The 23,710-nt window shown below is 44.7% G+C and overlaps 2 protein-coding genes across 2 annotated transcripts; both read left to right on the top strand.

Annotated features, from left to right (window-relative positions):
- The first annotated feature begins 7,651 nt into the window (after positions 1–7,651).
- LOC112582105 (ferritin heavy chain-like) lies at positions 7,652–7,927 on the top strand. Its single transcript, XM_044936787.1, has one exon. The coding sequence runs from the start codon at positions 7,679–7,681 to the stop codon at positions 7,925–7,927; it is 249 nt and encodes an 82-aa protein (XP_044792722.1). The 5' UTR covers positions 7,652–7,678.
- Positions 7,928–17,010: 9,083 nt separating this feature from the next.
- On the top strand, positions 17,011–17,893 carry LOC102391137 (ferritin heavy chain-like). The gene has a single exon (XM_006066439.3). The coding sequence runs from the start codon at positions 17,104–17,106 to the stop codon at positions 17,770–17,772; it is 669 nt and encodes a 222-aa protein (XP_006066501.1). The 5' UTR covers positions 17,011–17,103; the 3' UTR covers positions 17,773–17,893.
- Positions 17,894–23,710: the final 5,817 nt, after the last annotated feature.

The following is a 23,710-nucleotide window of genomic DNA, read 5'->3' as shown; positions in this document are numbered from 1 at the left end:
GGCTCTCTTTTACAGCCAAAATCACACAGGGGCTCACAACAGCCCTAGGAGTAGACTACAAGCTACATACCTCTTGGTTTTCCCAGTCTTCAGGAAAGGCAGAGAAAATGAACCATACTTTAAAGAAAACCACATTGAAACTCTGCCAAAAAAACTCATGAACCCCGGACCAATTTGCTTCCTATTGCACTCCTCAGGGTCCATATAACCCCCAGGTGTGGTCTGAGATTTAGCCCATTTGAAATGACCTATGGGAGGTCTTTGCTTATTAACTTTCTACTGGATGAGGAAGTGAGCCAGGCCATGAGATATACACATAAAAAAAATCTAGCACAAGTTCAGAAGGCAATCCAGGACAATGCCTATAAGGCACTGCCCACTCCCAGTAAAAACATAGAGAAAGGAGCAGTTCCTTCACAAATAAACCCCCAGGGACCAAGTTCTTCTTAAAACCTGGAAAGGGGGGTCCCTCAAATACCAAAGATTGCTGTAATAGAAGGCCCCCTATAAAGTAATTTTAACCATCCCGATTACTGTCAAACTGCAAGGGATATCTAGTTGGGTACATTTGTCCAGACTAAAGTTTTTACCTTCAGAAACAGCAAAGGTCACAACAGAAGAACAATACACCTGTGAGCCTGTGGAAGATCTGAGATACTTTTTCAAAAGACAGGCATGGGACTTCCCTGGTAATCCAGTGGTTAAGAATCCACCTGACAATGCAGGACACAGGTTTGATCCCTGATCCAGGAAGATTTCCACATGCTGCAGGGCAACTAAATCCATGACTTACTGAGCCCACACTTTGCAACGACATAAGTCACTGTAATGAGAATCTCCCACTTGATGCAACTAGAGAAAGCCTGCGTGCAGCAATGAAGACCCAACATAGCCACAAACTCTCAGCACAACCAAAAATAAATTAATTAATTTTTAAAAAGACAGGGATGATCAACAGTTAAGTAAAATGATGTAGTGCATTGGCTCCTATTTGAAGTCTTAACTGGACCTGGGACCTCTTGTTTCCTTGGCTGATGTGGTTCTTGACAGTTGTCCAGCCCTTGGTTACCTTCTGGCAGACCAAGGCAGAGTCTGTGCAATAACTGATACTCCCTGCTACATTTGGATCAATGCAACAGGACATATACAAGTTAATATTAAGGAAATACACACCTAGGCAGAATGGCTTCCTAATTTTGGCAGGGGAGATACTGCCTCACTTGAATGGTCAACAGTTAAGGAAGTTACCCTGGTTCCTTCCCTTTCTAGGCCCTTCAATGGCTATTGCTGTTGTCTTTTTTATCCCTTGTTTATTTATTACCCTTTTGGTTAAGTTTGTGTCTTTTAAAGCTGTTAACAGTTTGAAGTGAGGCTCATGATGGCTCAAGGAATTCAGCTCATTCCAGTGGCAAGTGGCCCAGGTCCCTACAGGTCCTTGAAACAGTCACCGAGGGACTTCTACACCTCCAGTATAGGCTAAGGTCTGTGCCCCTGTCCAGCAGGAAGAAGTTTCAGAAAAAGAGACCTTCAGCCCCTTACTCCTTAAGAATAAGGATGTAGAGTCTCTTGCGGGAATGAGACTGGCTGGGATCTGGGACCCTTGCTGCAGTGCTGCAAAGCTTGCACCTGGAGACACTTTTCCTCCAGCAACGAAATACGAAGGAACTATATGGGACTGAAAATAGCTGTGTGCATGTGCAGTTGGGGCAAATGCTGGACAAAAGATACAGAGAGACCAAAAAACCCAACTGCCACTTCTGAAGAGCCTGGAGAAAAAGCAGGGTACTGCGCATGCCCTCTGCACAGAACACCACCTAAGGGGTGACGACTCCGGCTTGACCTCTGAACAGACCTCCACCCTCACCCCATATAAGGAACAAGCTAGCCCCACCTCAGGGAGCAAATAAATAAGAGAACCTGTTGTTTGTTCTCACTCTCCCCTGCTGCAGGAGCGGCCCCAATAAAGCCTTGCCTGAAAAAAGCAAATGAAGGAAGGAAGGAATAAATAAACACATAAAAACAAAAAAGCAGAGTAAAACTCATTGGTGATGGTAAATATATATTCAAATTAGACTCTATAGTATGATAATGGTGGTGCATAAATCATTTACTACTCTAGCTTAAAAGTTAAACAAATGTAATACAAATTAGTATAACTACAATAGCCTGTTATCACTTAAGCAATATAAAAAATATGTACACTGTAATATCAACAATCAAAAAAATGTGATGGGAAGGAGAAGTAAAAGTGGTAAGGTTAGAAATTCAGTTGAGGGACTTCCCTTGTCCAGTTAAGAATCCATCTTCCAATGGTTGGAATGTGGGTTTGATCCCTGGTTGAAGAACTAAGATCCTACATGCCACAAGGCAACTAAAGGCATGCACAGCAATGAAAGAAAGATCCCACATGATGCATGAATTATATATATATAATTTCTTTATATATATAAAGAAATTAAATTGAAGTTGTTATCAGTGTAAAATAAGGTGTTATAATTTTAAACTATTTGATATGAACCTTGGAAACAATGATGGACGTTATTATACAATTATCAGATCAGATCAGATCAGATCAGTCGCTCAGTTGTGTCTGACTCTTTGCGACCCCAGGAATCGCAGCACGCCAGGCCTCCCTGTCCATCACCAACTCCCGGAGTCCACGGAGACTCACGTCCGTCAAGTCAGTGATGCCATCCAGCCATCTCATCCTCTGTCGTCCCCTTCTCTTCTTGCCCCCAATCCCTCCCAGCTTCAGAGTCTTTTCCAATGAGTCAACTCTTCGCATGAGGTGGCCAAAGTACTGGAGTTTCAGCTTTAGCATCATTCCCTCCAAAGAAATTCCAGGGCTGATCTCCTTCAGAATGGACTGGTTGGATCTCCTTGCAGTCCAAGGGACTCTCAAGAGTCTTCTCCAACACCACAGTTCAAAAGCATCAATTCTTTGGCACTCAGCCTTCTTCACAGTCCAACTCTCACATCCATACATGACCACAGGAAAAACTATAGCCTTGACTAGATGAACCTTTGTTGGCAAAGTAATGTCTCTGCTTTTCAATATGCTAAATAGGTTGGTCATAACTTTCCTTCCAAGGAGTAAGCGTCTTTTAATTTCATGGCTGCAGTCACCATCTGTAGTGATTTTGGAGCCCAGAAAAATAAAGTCTGACACTGTTTCCACTGTTTCCCCATCTATTTCCCATATCCCTCCAAATTCCACTTTTGGCATTTCTGGCAATCCTCGAGCTTTTACACTCTAACATGATACCCTTTTTATTGGGTTAGCCATAAAGTTTAATCAGGTTTTTCTGTAAGATGTTATGGAAAAATTTAGACTTTTTTTTTTTTTTTTTTTTTTTTTGCCAACCCAGTATCTTGAGCTCTGATTCTGTTTCACCATGCTTCTGTGATTTTTTTTACATCACCTGACCATCTGCTTCACTCTGGTAACTTGATGGAGGGCAGACAGTCCATTATGATGCCCTCATCACAGAATGTCCCACAGGCCACAACCCCACCAAGTCAGTGTGAGATCAATTCTAAGACGAAGTTCACAGCAAAACACATTTACATTGAGGAGCTAGAAAAATTTCAAATGAAAAACCTAACTCTATGTCTTAAGGAACTGGGGGGGGGGGTGGGAAAGAAAGTTACACCCAAATTGAGCAGCATAAGAAAGATATCAATAATATTAGAGTAGAAATAAATGAAATTGAGAACAGGAAAATAATACAAAAGATTAACCCAACTAACAGTAGTTTCTTTGAAAAGATAAACAAAATTGACATGCCGTTGGCTAGACTAGCTAGGGGAAAAGGGAGGATTCAAACCAATAAAGTTATAAATGAAAAGGGAGACATTACAACAAAAATACAAAGAATCATTATAAGCTACCATGAATAACTATATGCCAACAAACAGGAGAACCTAGAAGAAATGGGAACATTCTTGGAAAAATACAATCTACCATGATTGAACCAGGAAGAAAAGAAAATCTGAACAGACAAATTACTAGTCAGGAGACTGAGTCAGTAATCACACATCTCCTAAAAAAGACAAACCCAGGACCAGATGGCTTCACAGTTGAATCTTACTAGACTTTTAAAAAATTAATACCATTAGGGATTTTCCTGGTGGTCCAGTGGCTAAGCCTCTGTGCTCCCCCTGCAAGGAGCCTGGGTTTGATCCTTGTCAGGGACCTAGATCCCACATGCTGCAAGAAAGATCAAAGATCCCATGTGCCAAAACTAAGACCTGGCACAGCCAAATAAATAAAAATAATTTTTAAATATTAAAAAAAACATTAATGCCACTACTTGCCCAAAAAGCAAAGAGGAGCAAACACTCTCAAAGTCATTTTATGAGGCCATCCTACTACCTAAAAGCCAGAAAAGGACACTATCTGAAAAGAATATTATAGGCCCATATACCTGATAAACATAGATGTAAAATTCTCAATAAAATACTAGCAGACTGAACTCAGCAGCACATTAAAAAGACCATTCACCATGATCGAGTGGGATTTATCCTTGGGAGTCAGGGAAGGTTTAACACATACAAATTAATCAATGTGATACATCATATTCGTAGAATGAAAAAAAATCATATGATCAACTCGATAGATGCAGAGAAAGCACTACACAATATTCAACATCTGTTAATGATTTAAAAAAACTTCACAAATTAGATGTTGAAGGAATTTACCTCAGCATGATAACAACATATAACATTGTTGCAATGTTGACAAGCAGCAGCAAAAATTATACTAAATGGTGAAAGAATGAAAGCTTTCCTATAAGATTTGAAATAACACAAGGGTGCCCATTCTCAACACTTCTATTCAACATAGCACGGAAGTTTTAGCTAGTGCAGTCTGGCAAGGAAAGGAAATAAAATGCATCAGAATTTGAAAAGAAAAAGTAAAATTGTCTCTATTTGCAGATGACATGATTTTATATCTAGAAACGTCCTAAAGATTCTACCAAAAAACAGTTCAATCTAATCAACAAATTCAGTAAAGTTGCAGGATTCAAAATTAATATTCAAAAGTCAGTAGTGTTTCTACACTCAAACAAAGAATTATCTGAAAATGATGTAGAGAAAATGATCTCATTTACAATAGCATCAAAAACAAAAAAATACTTAATGGAAAAGTACAACCTAGTAGGCAAAAGATCTATACACTTTAAACTGTACAACATTGATGAACAAAATCAAAGAAAACATAAATAAATGAAAAGATAGCCCATGTTCATAGATTTGAAAAATATACTTAAATTTTTCATACTGCTTTCACTTTTCACCCAAACCCATCCATAGACTTAATGGAATCCATATGAAGAAGAGTCCAATTGTGTTTTTTTTTTTTTTTTTTTAGTAGAAGTAGAATCAACAATCTTAAAATTTAGATGGGCCCAAGTGTGTGTATAATCATATGGGATTTGATTTAGGTCATACCTGAATGGTCTAGTGGTTTTCCCTACTTTCTTCAATATAAGTCTGAATTTGGCAATAAGGAGTTCATGATCTGAGCCACAGTCAGCTCCCGGTCTTGTTTTTGCTGATTGTATAGAGCTTCTCCATCTTTGGCTGCAAAGAATATAATCAATCTGATTTTGGTGTTGGCCATCTGATGATGTCCATGTGTAGAGTCTTCTCTTGTGTTGTTGGAAGAGGGTGTTTGCTATGACCAGTGCATTCTCTTGGCAAAACTCTATTAGCTTTTGCCCTGCTTCATTCTGTACTCCAAGGCCAAATTTGCCTGTTACTCCAGGTGTTTCTTGACTTCCTACTTTTGCATTCCAGTCCCCTATAATGAAAAGGACATTTTTTGGGGGGTGTTCATTCTAAAAGGTCTTGCAGGTCTTCATAGAACAGTTCAACTTCAGCTTCTTCAGTGTTACTGGTTGGGGCATAGACTTGGATTACTGTGATACTGAATGGTTTGCCTTGGAAACGAACAGAGATCATTTTGTCATTTCAGAGACTGCATCCAAGTACTGCATTTCTGACTCTTTTGTTGCCTATGATGGCTACTCCATTTCTTCTAAGGGATTCCTGCCCACAGTAGTAGATATAATTGTCATCTGAGTTAAATTCACCCATTCCAGTACATTTTAGTTCGCTGATTCCTAGAATGTCGACATTTACTCTTGCCATTTCCCCTTTGACCACTTTCAATTTGCCTTGATTCATGGACCTGACATTCCAGGTTCCTATGCAATATTGCTCTTTACAGCATCGGACCCTGCTTCTATCATCAGTCACATCCACAACTGGGTGTTGTTTTTGCTTTGGCTCCATCCCTTCATTCTTTCTGGAGTTATTTCTCCACTGATCTCCAGTAGCATACTGGGCACCTACCGACCTGGGGAGTTCATTTTTCAGTGTCCTATATTTTTACCATTTCATACTGTTCATGGGGTTCTCAAGGTAAGAATACTGAAGTGGTCTGGCACTAGATCTGATAGACATAGTGCCTGAATGAACTACGGAAGGAGGTTTGTGACACTGTACAGGAGACAGGGATCAAGACTATCCTCAAGTAAAAGAAACACAGAAAAAGCAAAATGGCTGTCAGAGAACACCTTACAAATAGCTGTGAAAAGATGGGAAGCAAAAAGCAAAGGAGAAAAGGAAAGATATACCCATTTGAATACACAGTCTCAAAGAATAGCAAGGAGAGATAAGAAAGCCTTCCTCAGTGATCAATGCCAAGAAATAGAGGAAAACAACGGAATGGGAAAGAATAGAGATCTCTTCAAGAAAATTAGAGATACCAAGGGAACATTTCATGCAAAGATGGGCTCAAGAAAGGACAGAAATGGGAGGGGCCTAACAGAAGCAGAACACAGAGAAGAACTGTACAAAAAAGACCTTCACAACCCAGATAACCACGATGGTGTGATCACTCACCTAGAGCCAGACATCCTGGAATGTGAAGTCAAGTGGGCCTTAGGAAGCATCACTACAGACAAAGCTAGTGGAGGTGATGGAATTGCAGTTGAGCTATTTCAAATCCTAAAAGATGATGCTGTGAAAGTGCTGCACTCAATATGCCAGCAAATCTGGAAAACTCGGCAGTGGCCACAGGACTGGAAAAGGTCAGTTTTCATTCCAATCCCAAAGAAAGGCAATGCCAAAGAATGCTCAAACTACCACACAATTGCACTCATCTCAAACGTTAGTAAAGTAATGCTCAAAATTCTCCCAGCCAGGCTTCAGTAATATGTGAACCGTGAACTTCCAGATGTTCAAGCTGGTCTTAGAAAAGGCAGAGGAACCAGAGATCAAATTGCCAACATCCACTGGATCATCAAAAAAGCAAGAGAGTTCCAGGAAAACATCTATTTCTGCTTTATTGACTATGCCAAAGCCTTTGACTGTGTGGATCACAATAAACTGTGGAAAATTCTAAAAGAGATGGGAATACCAGACCACCTGACCTGCCTCTTGAGAAACCGATATGCAGGTCAGGAAACAACAGTTAGAACTGGACATGGAACAACAGACTGATTCCAAATAGGAAAAGGAGTGTCAAGGCTGTATATTGTCACCCCACTCATTTAACTTATATGCAGAGTACATCATGAGAAATGCTGGGCTGGAGGAAGCACAAACAGGAATCAAGATTGCAGGGAGAAAGATCGATAACCTCAGATATGCAGATGACACCACCCTTATGGACACCCTGCACCTGAAGAAGTGCGTCAACCAGGGCCTGTTCAACCTGCACCAGCTGGCCACTGAGAGCAGTGATGCCCACCTGTGCTCCTTCCTGGGGACAAGCAACCTGGACCAGCAGGTCAAGTTCATCAAGGAGCTGGGGGACCATGTCAGCAACCTGAGCAACGTGGGGTCCCTGGAAGGCGGCCTGGCAGAGTACGTCTTTGACAAGCTCATCCTGGGTGATGGTAACAAGGAGGACTGAGCCTGGACTGGACTTTCCCTCGAGTCCCGGGTGAGTGCCCAAGGTCACCCTGCCTGCCATGCAGTGTGCAGTATTGCCCTTGCAGAAAAAGTTCACTTAAGTTTTCCTTCTTTTAGTGTTGCCAGTTCTTCCAATAAAGTAATTGCTTCCTGAAGAAATAAAGGTCCCTTGTTGATTCATGCGTGCAAACCCTTAACCTTTCAAGTTTTAAAACAGGTATCCAGGACTCTGTTGATCTACCAATGCCCTGTCCACAGGCAGCTCAGGATCTGCACAGAGGAAGGGAGAAGGGGTTCCATGGGATCCTGAAAAATAAAAACGTACTCTCCCTGGACTTCCCTGGTGGCTCAGACGGTAGAGAGTTCACCTGCAATGGGAAATCTGGGTTCAATCTCTGGGTTGGTAAGGTCCCTTGAAGGACATAATGGCAACCCACTTCCATATTCTTTCCTGGAGAATCCCAGGGACTATAGGTAGGCTATACAGTCCATGGGCTCACAAAGAGTGGGACACGACTGAGCAACTAAGCACACACACATGCTAATAAACAATGTGGTACATGGGGGGGGGGGGGTAAGGTGTGGCCCTGGTGAATGCAGGTGCTTGTGAATAGAATAAATATAAAAATATGGCCTGAAAATCATGATTGGGGTTGATCTCCAGAAATAGTGAAGGGGATGAGATTGGGAAGGGACTGAAATAAAGGGGTCTTCATTTTGTTTGAAGCAGAGTTCTGAGTAGCAAGATGGGGGCCCCGGATGCTGGCATAGCAGAGTCCCTCTCTGACAAGCTCACCCTGGGCTACAGTGACACTCAAAGTGTAGGAGGGCTGGCTTTCCTACAGACACTTTCTGTGGTCACCACTGTTGAGCATGGATGCTGCTCTTAGAAAACATGCACCTGTGATTTTTTTTACTTGACCTGTACCACGTTGCAGTAAAATAATTGTTCCACTCAAAATTTTCCTCAATAGAAGGGCTGAAAAATATAAGCTCATGGATGAAGGTCAATTTGTGATATTAAATATAAAGTAAAATGAATCCCCGTGAATGTGAAGTCAGTGGTTCCAGGTGCACTGAGGAATGTAGAGAGGAAGGGGATGAAGCTTAGAGACCAGTCAGTACATATCATAGCTGGTCCAGGTGAAAGACAATGGTGGTTGAATTGGAGTGGAGGCTGAAAAAATTAAGAGATATAGACATACTGCAGATGGATTTGGATACATCAGCAAGATTTCCTTATGGAGCAGAGAGGAAGAATGAGATATGAAGAAGATAATCGAACTTTTAATTTAGCCTGGGTTGATGGTGGTGCTAATTATTAATTTGGAGTCTTTTGTCAGGGTCACAGCTGGGATGGAAGGGTGGAGAAGATATGTCATGTAAAATCTGAGATGCATATTAGATATCCAAGTGGAGCTGTCATGCAGGAAGTCAGAAAAATGAATCTAGAGTTCAGGGTATACAGCAGCTTTAGAAAAAGACCTATGGGAGATATCAACCTATACAGATTGTGTTGCAGTGATGGGAATGAAAAACCTCACTGGAGAGTGGACAAGGAGTACGGCAGAGCCCAAGCCCAGGGTAACTAACATGTAGAAGGAGGGCTGAGGTGATGAAATGCCCAGAGGGGTGCTGACCTCACCTTGACCATTAGCTCACTGCAGACTGTGCCCACCTGTGCCCACACCCCATGGCCCCAAATCAGGCTGTTCTTGACCTTAGTGTGGCTCCTGGTTTCTCCTTTCAGAATGGGGAGAAGAATGAACTTTTCGTGACTATGTAGGAAGAAATTTTCCAGTTAAAAAAATAAAAACAAAAAACAGAACTCTTAAGAAAATGATAGGGACTTCTCTGGTGGTCCAGTGGTTAAGAAGCTGCCTTCCAACACAGGGGATACTGGTTTGATCTCTGGTCTGGGAGCTGTGATCCCATATGCCTCAGGAGAACTAAGGCCATGTGCAGCAACAAAGACCCAGCATAGCCAAGAAAATCATCTTTTTTGTTTTCTCCTGTTCCCCTTTAAAAATTTAGCCTCTTGATCGAGTCTATTTGATCAGATGAAATCTGTACACATATAAACCCTAGTATTGTCTTTGCCTAAGCAAAATCCTCAAAATATGTTTCTTCTGAGCCCAGGTGTGGTTAATAAGATAAAAGTTAAAATTTTATAGATTTTGTGTGCCTTATCAAAGACACATGGTCAGTCTGAGTCTAAAGTTTGCATACTGCTTTCAAAATTTACTAATATATGAACAAGCTTAGCTAGAAAGGAATTAACTTTCCCATTTCAACATGACTGCACTTGAATATTTTCTTCCAATGAGGATTAAGTCCCTTCAGTTAAGTTTCCAGAAAATGTGCTTGTCCCTTTGTTCTTAGAGACCCGCTGTCCTTTTACTCTGTTCCTTTCTCTGATCACTTTGAGGACCTTTCCTCTCTCTGACGGGCGTTCTCTGGTGGATCAGATGGTAAAGAATCTGCCTGCAATGCAGGAGACCCGGGTTTAATCCCTGGGTCAGGGAGATCCCCGGGAGAAGGGACTGCTTAACTACTCTAGTGTTCTTGCCTGGAGAATTCCATGAATAGAGGAGCCTGGCCGGCTACAGTCCATGAGGTCACAAAGAGTTGGACACACCTGAGTGACTAACACTTTCATTTTTCTCTCTCTGACAACATCTCAGCTCCTACATAAGTCAATAAACTGTTCTCCTCCAGACAGAAGGAAGCACCGGGTTGGTGTTTCTAACTAGAAATTGAGTGAAGAGCCTGCTTTATTTTAAAATATATATATATATATATATATATTCTTTATTTTTGGCTGTGCTAGGTGTTCATCACTGCACAGGCTTTTCTCTAGTTGCAGTATGTGGGTTTCTCATTGTGGTGGCTTCCCCTGTTGCACACCATGGTCTTGAGGTGCTTGGACTTCAGTAGCTGCCTCCAACTCTAGAGCACAGATTCAGCAGTTGTGATACACTACCTGAGTTGCTCTGCAAAATGCGGGATCTGCTGGGATAAAGGAACAAACCCATGTTTCATGCTTTGGCAGGAGGATTCTTTACCACTGAGCTACCAGGTAAGCCTGAAGATCCTTCTTACTCTCCTGTTTTGGAGAAACAGTTCAGTGTTGTGGATTCTTCCCAATGGACGGCCTGGGTTCAAATCCCAGTCGAGCCACTTACTAAACTGAGGGAATTGGGACATGTTAATTACCTTTTCTGTGCCTCTGTTTTCTCACATGTAAAATATGGATCATAAAACTGTTGCTTAAAAGACTAGATGATTTAGTATATTTTAAATGCTTAGAACAGTGGCCGGCACATAATAAGTACTTTGTGTAATCATCTTTTCTCGTCATCACCATCATCACCATCATACACTACTTGTAAGTTCCCTTGTGGTGTTTATACTTCGGAGAAAGCATTTTTTATTTATCTTTTCTTTGCCACGGGGTTCTCTTGCATTTTCACCAATCTTGTCATTGTACTAACTGAAGGGGAAAAATCCTTTGTAACTGCTTGATTGTCAAGTGTTACCTTAGGAATCAGGAGAACAGATTGCTCTTTTCACTGCTGCAGACTCAGGCCCAAGACTGAAGGCAAGTTTCCAGGTGAGAAGTTTTCTTGGCAATGCCTCTGCCACATTCTGTTTCAACTAGCTTTTTCTTTAAATTGGCCCCCAGAACCCTTTTTGCCTCATCTTCTGCAACTCAGGTTGCCTGAGCCTCCTCTTTTTATCCTGAGCTACAGTTCACACCTCACAGGTGGGAAACATAGGAAGGATGTAGAGGTAATCCTGATCCCATCTATGATGGTGGGAGAGGAGTAAGTCAGGGTGAGTGGAATGGGAAGAGAAGACCACCTTAGGGCTACTGATAAAATAATAATTACACTTGATAAATCACCATGCACTTTGCCATCGAGGGTCACAAGCTTTGCTGTACATTGGAATTGCCTATAGAGCTTTTAAGATGCTGGCTGCTGCAGACACATCCCAGACTAATTACATGAGTCCCTGGGGCAGGACCCGGACATCCCAGGCAACTAAAGCCAGCACGAGAACCTTACTCCTCAAACTGTGCTGTGGGAACCAGCAGTGGCCATCTCGCCTGACAGCCTGTTAGATACTCAGTAGTCTTCAGTTTTAAGCACTACCCCAGGCTTCCTGAAGCAGAATCGACATTTTAACAAAGTCCCAGGTGATGAATATGCACACTGGATTTTGAGAAGCATTCTTTAGCATCCTAGTTGTCAAACATGGCTCCACCTTGGAATCACGTGCAGCACCGGCAAATAATGCAGACGCCTCGAGATGAACTCAGCATACCCTCGTGTTAGGACTGAAGCAAACACAATAAAAACTTAATGTGCCTTCAACAGCAGTTATACAAAGGGCTTTGGAAACCTCTTCTTGCATTTGATGTTTCATACATGGTGACACAGACACACCAACAGACACCCGCACACTTTAACCACTGTGTTTTATCAGAGCTTCTGCACTTCACTTTTTCCCAGGTGATACAATCACATCTTTCACCCTCCTCCTCATTGGGTAAGTTCTTCAAGGTGGCAAGTGAGATGGAGCCTGGACTCTCACAGGCCCCTCGGTGATAGGCAAGCCTGCCGCTTAGCACCAGGGGAAAAGCTATTAGGAGCCTCTGACCAAATGGGCTCCAGTCTTGGAACTGCTGGGACGGCTTCCTTGGCAGCTGGGTGCTTTCAAGCTACCATTTGTGCCAACTATCTCTAAGCGATGGCTTCTTATTCTGTCTTCCTTAAGTGAACCCTCAAACCCAAGCTGGTCATCCTGGAGCTGGTCCATTCTCCTCCGTGGCTTCTCCAGGAAATTCTTACAGCTAAACTGTGGATAGTCACTGCCGCCTTTGCTCCAGAAATTAAACTACGCTCCAGCTCCCTCTCTTAAATTTCTTAGACTGTTTAGGGTGGGGGCGGGGAATGAAGGAGGCCAGTTTTTTTAAGACAGGACAATCCATAGACTGTTCTCAGTTCTTGGGTTTGAAACCTGGGATACAGACTAAGCCTTTGACTTAGGGGTTGTCTGTTCTCTCTCTCCTCAAAACATCCATTCTCAGAGGGGCTGGCTAACCCTTCAGAACCAGCACAAAAGTGGAGAGTGGTTGAGGGGCAAGTCTCTCGTGTGCCTCGATTTTTCCTACCAAGAGACAAAGTGTACTGTGAGCCCAGACTGGCAAACCCTGCTGCTTCCCTGCAGCACCCATGAAAGCAATGTTTGGTGCCACCAAATTTCCCACATCACCCAGACCTCGCGTTTCTCAGAAGACTGCAGGTTGAGCCCCATCCATGAAGGCTGGGAAGAGGTGGCAGGCATTTCCTACTGGCACTTGTGCTCAGCCCTTCGTGGTTTTGCTGGCGTAAAAGTCAACTAGCTTGAGCCATACAGTGGTGGAAAATGGTCCGCCAACCTCTGAGCTCTGGCTTCACGAAGGGCCAGTCTTTCTTCAGAGGACGTACTCCCAGATGGAGAACTCTTGGTGGTCCTCCCATTAGCTCTGCCTGGCACTGGCGTTATCAACTCCCCTCAGATCAAGAGTAGGCAGGTACAAGGAGTGCGTTCACAATGTCTGACCTCAACCGGTTTTTCTAAGTTATTCTGAAGAATATGAATTTGCAGAAGAGAAGGAAGGTATGGTTCAGGGAGAAGACTGAACCTCAGAAAAAGCCTGTCTCGCTTGGGTCAGAGCCTAATGACAATCCTGACTGAGTCCATCTGGCTCCTCCTTCAGTGACTCCCATGCTTCCCCCGCCATAAAAAGTGAGAATCCCTCCACAAAGTTTAGAGCTTCCATCAATACTCCTCCAAAGGCCACAGATCCACCTATAGCCCTGAACCCTGCCTCACCAGAGAGGCCAAAGGGATTGGTCTCCCCATCCTTGAACCTACCAGGGTACTAAATTTGGCGCAGGGGGTTCTCAGCCTCCGGCAGGGCAATACCCAATGAAACAAGTTCCAAAAGCTCTAGATCATCAAGGTTAACCCAGGGCATTCATACATGTACACTCTCCATTTTCTACCTCAGATCTTATATAATTGCGGGGGGAAGCATACATAGGGCACAGCTTTCTGTATTGGCCTGAATGCCCTATTCCCTTATGGGGAGAGATCTAAAAAAGTTAAATGCCCAAGTGACTTTCTCACCAGAAAAAGTAGACACTAAAGTACTCCTAGGTCAAGCCTGCATTATCCAAGATGTGCTATGACAATGGAGAGACAAACTTCAACCAGAAGTCCCTGAAGAAATTCTACAAAAGATAAGAGTGGCTGCATGAGTTGTGGGGAGGCCAGGAAGAGTCAAGACTGCTGACCCAGTAATGGGAAAGCTCCAGCTCAGTGCCAAGTATCAGAACTGAAAAAGCAACTGCCTTTAAAGAGGCATGTGAAGAATAAAGCCTCTGACAACCACCTTTATTAAATGCCAAGTAATCCAAACTTAGTAGTGTACTGTTAGTCAGTCCTGTCTGACTCTTTGCAACCTTGTGAACTGTAGCCCGATAGGCTGCTCTGTCCATGGGATTCTCCAGACAAGAATACTGGATTGGGTAGCCATTCCCTTCTCCAGGGGATCCTCCCGACCCAGGGATCAAACCCAGGTCTCCCACCTTACAGGCAGGTTCTTTAGCCTCTGAATCACCAGGGAAGCCCTTTAAAGGCAACAGGCTGTCTGGAAGCAACATCCAAACGATACTTGCCCTCCAGGATCAACACCAAATAGTGCTACAAGCCAACTGGCCCTATGATCGCTCCTCCACAAAACCCATCTGGATATGGGGAATGTGCTCCCAGGATCTGTGCAGGGACTGCCCTCATGGTTGTGCCTAAGTAGCATCCATAAGATCGCCTGTAGCCTAGGATATAAATGTCCCCAGAATATTCATGTGCTTTGGATGAGCTCTTCCAGGAAGGAAAGGACAGCCACTCATTCCACTGCTGAAGATGTCCTTGATGACCCCAGAGAGCTCTCAACAATTTGTTCCACAGGCAGCATGCCCTGCAGTCCTCAAGGAAGCCTCTACGTTATATCAGGCTAGCCTATGCCCAGCCGATGACCAACACTGCATATCCACATGGGTTCCCACCCCTGGGTGGCCTCCACTCCAGAGGACCTGACTCGTGAGTGAGACAGACTCATCGCTGGAGATGATCCCATCCCAGGCGACATCGTCCCAGGCCAGGAGTTCACCATCGGAGACGCCTATGCCTTGTCCACTAGAGATGACACCCAAGGGCCAGGGCACCATGTTGGAGATGCAGCTGCTCACCCAGATGGCTTGCTCCCCAGTTCACATTGTGGAACACTGCAATGTGGACTGAGACGTTCCAGAAACAATGGACTAAGTGCACTGCCTGATGGTACCAGAGGACGAGCCACTATGATGTTATCTGGCGGAACTTGCTGGGTGCTGGCTGGCTGACCCAACTCTAGACCAAGAGGCCCGTCAGACTGTCAGTCAGTTCTCAGGCCAAAAGGTGCACCAAAAACAGACAGCGCTGCTGCCTACAAATACTGAAGGCCATTCATGTTCTCACCTCCTAACTCTGCTGTCTCAGTATCACAGGCTGGACTGTACTCTAAGCACCTGGGTTGTTTTGTTTGCCTGCACTGGGTCTGAGCTGCAGTATGTGGGATCTCGTTCCCCAACCAGGGACTGAACCCAGGCCCCCTGCACTGGGAGCTTGGGGTTGTAGCCACTGGGCTACCATGGAAATCCCCTGAGTTGTTTTTTTTTGTTTGTTTGTTTTTAATGTTTTTTTTTTTTATTGTAACATAAGTGTCTGATCTTAAGCTGTTGATTGCCAAGGCATCCACATCACAGACAGCTGTCTTAAATAAACACAGTGCCAGCTACCAGACTAGATGAGAACCAGGCTTCCCCATCACAGAAGTTTCCTTTGTTTTAGACATCACTGGATGACTAGGATAACTGACCATCTGACCACTTGGTTTTCCCTTCGGACATTTTAATTCACGCTCTTGTTTTAAATTCACCAAGAAAGACTAAATCTGTGACACGCTAGACATCCCATCCTAGACCCCAATAAAAGCGACCCAGGTGGCACATGTACTCATTTTCTACCCATGATCAGGCTGTGCAGCCCAATGCATGCCGTGCAGCCTCCAGCACCTGTGAGTAATAAGCCATATTTTCTTTACAAAGTTCCCTAAGGGTTGTTGCTGAGACACCTCTTGCAATCATAACAAGAACCACAAGGCGGGGCTGAGCAGGGGGTTGGGTGGGGGTGAGGTGGTGAAATAACAATGAAAAACGTGGAAGTGTTAATCGTTCAGTCCTGTCAGACTCTGTGCGACCCCACTAACATTAGCCAGCCAGGCTCCTCTGTCCATGGGATTCTCCAGGCCAGAATACTGGAGTAGATAGCCATTCCCTTCTCCAGAGATCTTCCAGATGCAGGGATCGAACCTGAGTCCTTTACTCCCAAATATGGATGGACAAATATTACCAGATATTTGACGGAAGTGAAAGAGATCATGATGAATAAATAGAACGATTTATGGAGAAAAAGACAAATATACTACAGGAAACAGAAGAGAACATTACCAAACAATCCAAATTCATATTCTCAGAACTGTAAAAATGACAGTGGGTTTATAAAATGGGAACAGGGTGCTATAAAAGGGAGTAATTAGAGAATAAGAGAAAGTCCTTGGAAAAAAAAGTATTATGGCAAAATTAAAAACTTTGTGGATGCGAAGTACTCAGTTCAAAGCAGCTCTGCTTCACCCTGGCTTTGATAGACAGTGGTCTCGCCCTGGCCACACCCTGGCTTTGATAGACAGTGGTCTCGCCCTGGCCACACCCTGGCTTTGATAGACAGTGGTCTTGCCCTGGCCACACCCTGGCTTTGATAGACTGTGGTCTCGCCCTGGCCACACCCTGGCTTTGATAGACAGTGGTCTCGCCCTGGCCACGCCCTGGCCACACCCTGGCTTTGTTAGACAGTGGTTAAGCCCTGGCCACAGATCCCGCCCACCCACGGGACCTCTTCCTGAACCAATCTCAAGCTCAGGCACTGACCCCTGCCCAACAGACGCCATTACCGGTCCATCCCAGAGCCCACACCCAGCCACCTGTCATCTGGCCGGGAGCCCGCCTCCGGCCACCCACATCGTCCACAATGGGAAAGTTCCCAGGAGCCCTCTGGCGCCCCCGCCCCCGCCCCCGCCCCCGCAGATTCCTGCCCCGTAGACGCTTTGCCCCAGCTGCCATTCCCTGGGTCGGGGAGTGGCCTGCCCTGCTGCCCACATCGCCCTCACAGGAGCGTCAGAACTACCGCCCCGAGTGCGAAGCCGCAATCAACAACCACGCCACCCTGGAGTTTCACGCCTCCTTCCAGTGCCTGGCCGTGGCTTTCTACCTCAACCATGATGACGTGGGCTTGAAGCATTTCTCCAACTTCTTCCTGCTCCGCTCCAACGAGCACAGCAAGACAGCCGAAAACCTGATGTTGCTGCAGATCCAGCGTGGGGGCCGCATCTGCTTCCTCGACATCAGAAAGCCTGAGACCCAACAGTGGAAGAGCGGACTCCAGGCCATGCTAGACACCCTGCACCTGGAGAAGTACGTCAACCAGAGCCTGCTCGACCTGCACAAGCTGGCCACCGACAGCAGCGACGCCCATCTGTGCAACTTCCTGGGGACCGGCTACCTGGACCAGCAGGTCAAGTTCATCAAGGAGCTGGGGGACCATGTCAGCAACCTGAGCAACGTGGGGTCCGCGGAAGGCAGCCTGGAAGACTACGCCCTTGACAAGCTCACCGTGGGTGACAGTGACAAGGAGGACTGAACCTGGACTGGACTTTCCCCCGAGACCTGGGTGACAGCCCAAGGTCACCCTGCCTGCCATGCAGACTGCAGTATTGCTCTTGCAGAATAACTTCACAGAATAAGATCACTTAAGTTTTCCTTCTTTCAGTGTTGCCAGTTCTTCCAATAAAGTAATTCCTTCCTGAAGAAATAAAGGTCCCTTGTTGATTTATGCGTGCAAACCCTTAACCTTTCAAGTTTTAAAACAGGTATCCAGGAGTCTCTTGAGCTACCAATGCCCTGTCCACAGCCAGCTCAAGATCTGCACAGAGGGAGGGAAGAAGGGGACCCATAGGACCCTGAACAATACAAAATGTACCTTCCCCTAATAAACTGTGGTACATGGGGTGGGCGTGGGTGAGGTGAGGCTTTGGTGAATGTGGGTGACTGTGAATAGATGAGCTATAAAAATATGGCCTGAAAATCATGATTGGTGTAGATCTCCAGAAACAGTGAAGGCAATGGGATTGGGAAGGGAATGAAATAAAGGGGTCTTCAGTTGGTTTGAAGCAGACTTCTGGGTAGCAAGATGATAGCCCTAGATGCTGGCATAGCAGAGTCCCTCTCTGACAAGCTCACCCTGGGCTACAGTGACAATCTAAGGGTGGCAGGGCTGGCTTTCCTAGAGACACACTTCCTGTGGTCAGTTGAGCATGGATGCTACCCTTATAAAACATCCCCGTGTGATTTTTACTTGAACTGTACCACCCTGTGATCAAGTAACGTGGTACCACTCAAAATTTACCTCATTTCCATTGAGGGTGAATCTATGTAGCCCTTCTACAGTGAAAAATATAAGCTCTTGAATGAAGGTCAATTTGTGATACTGAATATAAAGTAAAATGAATCCCCCTGAATATGAAGTCACTGGTACTGGCTGTATTGAGGAATGTAGTGTGGGAAGGGTTGAAGCTGGGAGGTATCACAGCTGGTCCAGGTGAAAGACAATGGTGGTTGAACTGGAGTGGAGGATGAAGAAATGAAGAGATGTAGACACATTGCAGATGGATTGGGATACATCAGCAAGGTTTCTTCATGGACCAGAGACGAAGAGTGAGATATGAAGAAATTAATCTAATTTAGCCTGGGTTGATGGTGGTGCCATTTTGTCAATTTGAGGTCTTTTTCCAGGGGCACAGCTGGGATGGAAGGTTGGAGAAGGCATGTCATGTAAAATCTGAGATGCATATTAGACATCCAAGTGGAACTGTCATGCAGGTAGCCAGAAAAATGAATCTGGAGTTCAGAGTGAATGTGGATGTCAGTTTAGAAATAGACCTATGGGAAATATCATGATCCCTATATAGATTGTGTGTGGTCATGGGAGTGGAAAACCTCACTGGAGAGCGGACTAGGAGTGTGGCAGAGCCCAAGCCCTGGGAAACGAACATGTAGAAGCAGGGCTGAGGTGATGAAACGCCCAGAGGGGTGCTGACCTCACCTTGACCATTAGCTCACTGCAGACTGTGCCCACCTGTGCCCACACCCTGTGGCCCCAAATCAGCCTGTTCTTGACCTCAGTGTGGCCTTCTGGGATCTGCTTTCAAAATGGGGAGAAGACTGAACTTTTCATCTTTTTGTGACTATGCAGAAATAAATTTTCCAGTTAAAAAAAAAGGGTTTCTTAAGAAAATGATAGGGACTTCCCTGGTGGTCCAGTGGTTAAGAAGCTGCCTTCCAACACAGGGGATACAGGTTCGATCTCTGGTCCGGGAATTTTGATTCCACAATGCCTCAGGAGAACTAAGGCCATGTGCAGCAACACAGACCCAGCACAGCCAAAAAAATCTTTATTTTTTTCTCTTCCCCTTTAAAAATTCAGCCTCTCGGTCAACTCTATTTGATCAGATGAAGTCTCTACACATGTAAACCCTAATATCCTAACAAAAACACTCAAAATATGTTTCTTCTGTGCCTAGGTGTGGTTAATAAGGCAAAAGGTAAAATTGTACAGATCTTGCCTGTCTTATGGTCCTTGATAAGACATGGTCCTCAGATTGACACATGGTCAGTCTGAGTCTCCCTAAAGTTTGCAAACTGCTTTGAATATTTACAAATATTCAAATATTCACAAATATTCCTCCCTGTAGCTTAGACTGTAAAGAATCGGCCTGCAATGCAGGAGACCCTGGTTTAGTCCAAGGGTCAGGGAGATCCCTGGGAGAAGGGAATGTACACCCACTCCAGTGTTCTTGCCTGGAGAATTCCATGAATGGAATAGCCTAGCAGGCTCCAATCCATGGGGTCGCAAACGGTCGGACTCGACCGAGTAACTAACACTTTCATTTTCCTCTCTCTGACAATGTCTCAGATGCTACATATGTCAATTAACTGTTCTCCTCTAGATAGAAGCAAGCACCAGGTGAGTATCTCTTCATCTTTATAACTAGAAATTGACTTTTAGGTTGTGCTAGGGCTTCATTACTGCTCAGGCTCTTCTCTAGTTGCGGTATGTGGGTTCCTTATTGTGGTGGCTTCGCCTGTTGCACACCATGGGCACGAGGCGCTTGGACTTCAGTAGTTGTGGCACATGGGCTCAGCAGTTGTGGTTCCTCGGCTCTAGAGCGCAGGGTCAGTAGTTGTGATGCGCAGGCTGAGGTGCTCTGCGAAATGTGAGATCTTCCTGGATCAGGGATCAAACCCAGGTCTCCTGTTTGGCAGAAGGATTCTTTACCACTGAGCCACCAGGGAAGCCTGAAGATCCTTCTTACTCTCCAGTTTTGGAGAAATAGTTTGGTGTCATGGATTCTTCCCCACAGATGGCCTGGGTTCAAATGCCATTCTAGCCACTTACTAAATTGAGGGCATTGGGGAATGTGAATTACCTTCTCTGTGCCTCTGTTTTCTCATATGTAAAATAGGGATCAAAAAACTATGGCTTAAAAGAGTAGATTGTTTATTATATTGAAAATGTTTAATTTAAATTTAAACATATTTAAAATTTGTATCTTTTCAATTGCCCTCAGGCAGGGCAGTATCAAATGAAACAAGTTCCCAAAGGGCTAGATGACCAGGGTCAACCTAGGGCATTCGTACATGTACACTTTCCATTTTCTACCTCAGATCTGATATAATTGGTGGGGGGGGGGGTGGTGTGGAGCATATGTAGGGCACAGCTTTCTGTATCTGCCTGAATGCCCTATTCCCTTACTGGGGGAAAATCTAACAAAGTTAAATGCCCAAGTGACTTTCTCACCAGAAAAAGTAGACACTAAAGTACTCCTAGGTCAAGCCTGCCCCATCCAAGCTGTGCATGACAATGGAGAGACAAACTTCAACCAGAAGTAGCTGAAGAAATTCTACAAAAGGTAAGAGCTGATGCTTGGGTTGCGGGGAGGCCAGGAAGAGCCAAGACCGCTGACCCAGTAGGAGGAAAACTCCAGCCCGGTGCCAAGTGTCAGAACTGAAAAAGCAATAACCTTTAAAGAGGCATGTGAAGTATAAAGCTTCTGAGAACCACCTTTATTAAATGCCAAGTAATCCAACTTGTAGCGTTAGTGGTTCAGTCATGTCCCATTCTTTACGACCTCATGGACTGTAGCCCACCAGGCTCCTCTGTCCATGGGATTCTCCATGCAGGGATACTGGAGTGGGTAGCCATTCCCTTTTCCAGAAGATCTTCCTTACCCAGGGATCCAACCTGGGTCTCCTGCATTGCAGGCAGATTCTCTACCTACCATCTGAGGTTCCAGGGAAGCCCCTTATCAAACTTACCAATATCAATAAAATACTCCAATACTGCTGGTACAAAAGCCAGGGGCCAGAGATTGTTTGCATGGGATCTGAGACCCATTGACTAAATTGTACACGATGTATGTCCCACAGTGCCAAATTCTTATACTTTTACTTACAATCTTATTTGGAGACTTTTGCTGGTTTACAATTCTGGACCTAAAAGATCCCTTGTACTGCATACCACTCAGTCCTGAGGCCTAGAAACTGTTGCCTTTGAATGAGATGATCCAGAGACTAATATGAAACAACCCTATTGTTGGATGATGCTCCCACAAGGATCGAAGAATGCCCCCACCATCTTCTCGGCAAGCCTTAGCCAAGGACTTAAGGGACCGCCAATTAAATCAAAGAGTTGTACTGCAATATATGAATAATATACCTAATGGCCAGTAAAACGAAGGAAGCTTCAGGCCAAAATACAATCCTTACTTTCAACTTTCTGGCAGACTGGGGATATAAAGTGTCCATGGGAAAAGTGAAAACTTCTCAACCAACTGTAAAATATTTATGACAAAAAAACATATTCCAAATGGAAGGGACGCATTAGAGTAACGGCATCAACCACCAGAAGGCAATCCTGAGGATTCTTAGGAATGGCTGGGCTTTGTTGTATTTGGATCCCTAAGTTTGGGATCATGGTAAACCCCTATATGACGCTCTTAAAGGAAATGACAATGAGCCACTGAGATAGACTGCAGAATGCCATAAGGCCTTTCTGTACAATTCACTCAAGTCCATTCTAGCAGACCTGACCTGACAATCCAGATATGGAAATGCTTACAAATGGGAGCAGCTTCATGGACGGGGGACTCTTTGGTATGCAACAGTAACTCATCAGGAAGCCCTAGAAGCAGAAATCCTCCTCCAGGTATGTCTGCCCAGAAGGCAGAGCTAATAACCTGCATGAGAGCCCTGCACCTTGGAGCTAAGAAAAAGGTAACTCCTGCTACTCATTCTAAGTACACCTTCTCTGTGGTACAAGTATGTGGGGCCATATGAAAAGAGAGGTCTATGAACATCAGGAAGGAAAGAAATTCACAGAGGAGATCCAGGACTTACTAGACTCTGTTAGAATGTTGGAAGAACCAGCCATCACTCACTCCCCAGGCCACCAAAAGATGGATAGTAATATAACTAATGGAAATAATTTGGCCCATCATGCATGCATGCTAAGTCACTCAGTTGTATCCAACTGTCTGCAACCCCATGGACTGTAGCCTGCCAGGCTCCTCTGTCCATGGGATTTCCCAGGCAAGAACACTGGAGTGGACTGCCATTTCGTCCTCCAGGGATCCTCCCGACCCAGGGATCAAATGCACCTCTCTTGTGTCTCCTGAGCTGGCAGGCGGGTTCTTTACCACTAGCATCACCTGGGAAATAATTTGGTCTGTCAGGCCACAGAAAATCAGCCAGAACCAAAACCCCAGGTCCTAAAACCCTAGCACTCATCCCACGTGTGGACCTATTGCTGTTTAAGCCTCAGTATTCAGTCATGGACCTAGAGAGCAGATGAATGGGGATGTTATGCTCAACATCACTAATTAGTAGAGCAATACAAATTGAAACTTACCATGAGGGCTTCCCTAGTGACCCAGTAGTTAAGAATATGCCTTGCAATGCAGGGGACACTGGTTCAATCCCTGGTTTGGGAAGATCTCACATGCTGCAGAGCAACTAGGCCCGCAAGCCACAACTACTGAACCCCACGTGCCTAGAGCCCATGCTCTGCAACAAGAGAAGCCACCGAAATGAGAAACCCACACACCACAGCTGGAGAGTAGCTCCCATGCAGCACAAATAGAGAAAGCCCTCACACAGCAAGAAAGACCCAGCACAGCCAAAATAAACAAATCAACAGACAGTTCTCCAGAGAAGACATACAGATGGGCAAAAAGCTCATGAAATCATGCTCAATGTCGGTAATAATTAGAGAAATGCAAATCAAAACTACAATGATGTATCACCTCACACTGGTCAGAATGGCCATCATCAAAAAATTATATAAACAATAAATGGTGGAGAGCGTGTGGAGAAAAGAGAACCCTCTTGCAGTGTTGGTGGGAATGTAAATTGGTGCAGCCACAATGGAGAACAGTATGGAGGTTCCTTAAAAAAACAAAAATAGAACCACCATATGACTCAGAAACCCCACTACTGGGCATATACCCTGAGAAAACCATAAT

Source organism: Bubalus bubalis, chromosome X (assembly GCF_019923935.1).
Source record: "Bubalus bubalis isolate 160015118507 breed Murrah chromosome X, NDDB_SH_1, whole genome shotgun sequence".
NCBI classification, from domain to species: Eukaryota; Metazoa; Chordata; class Mammalia; order Artiodactyla; family Bovidae; genus Bubalus; species Bubalus bubalis.
This window is presented reverse-complemented; position numbering and strand designations above follow the sequence as displayed.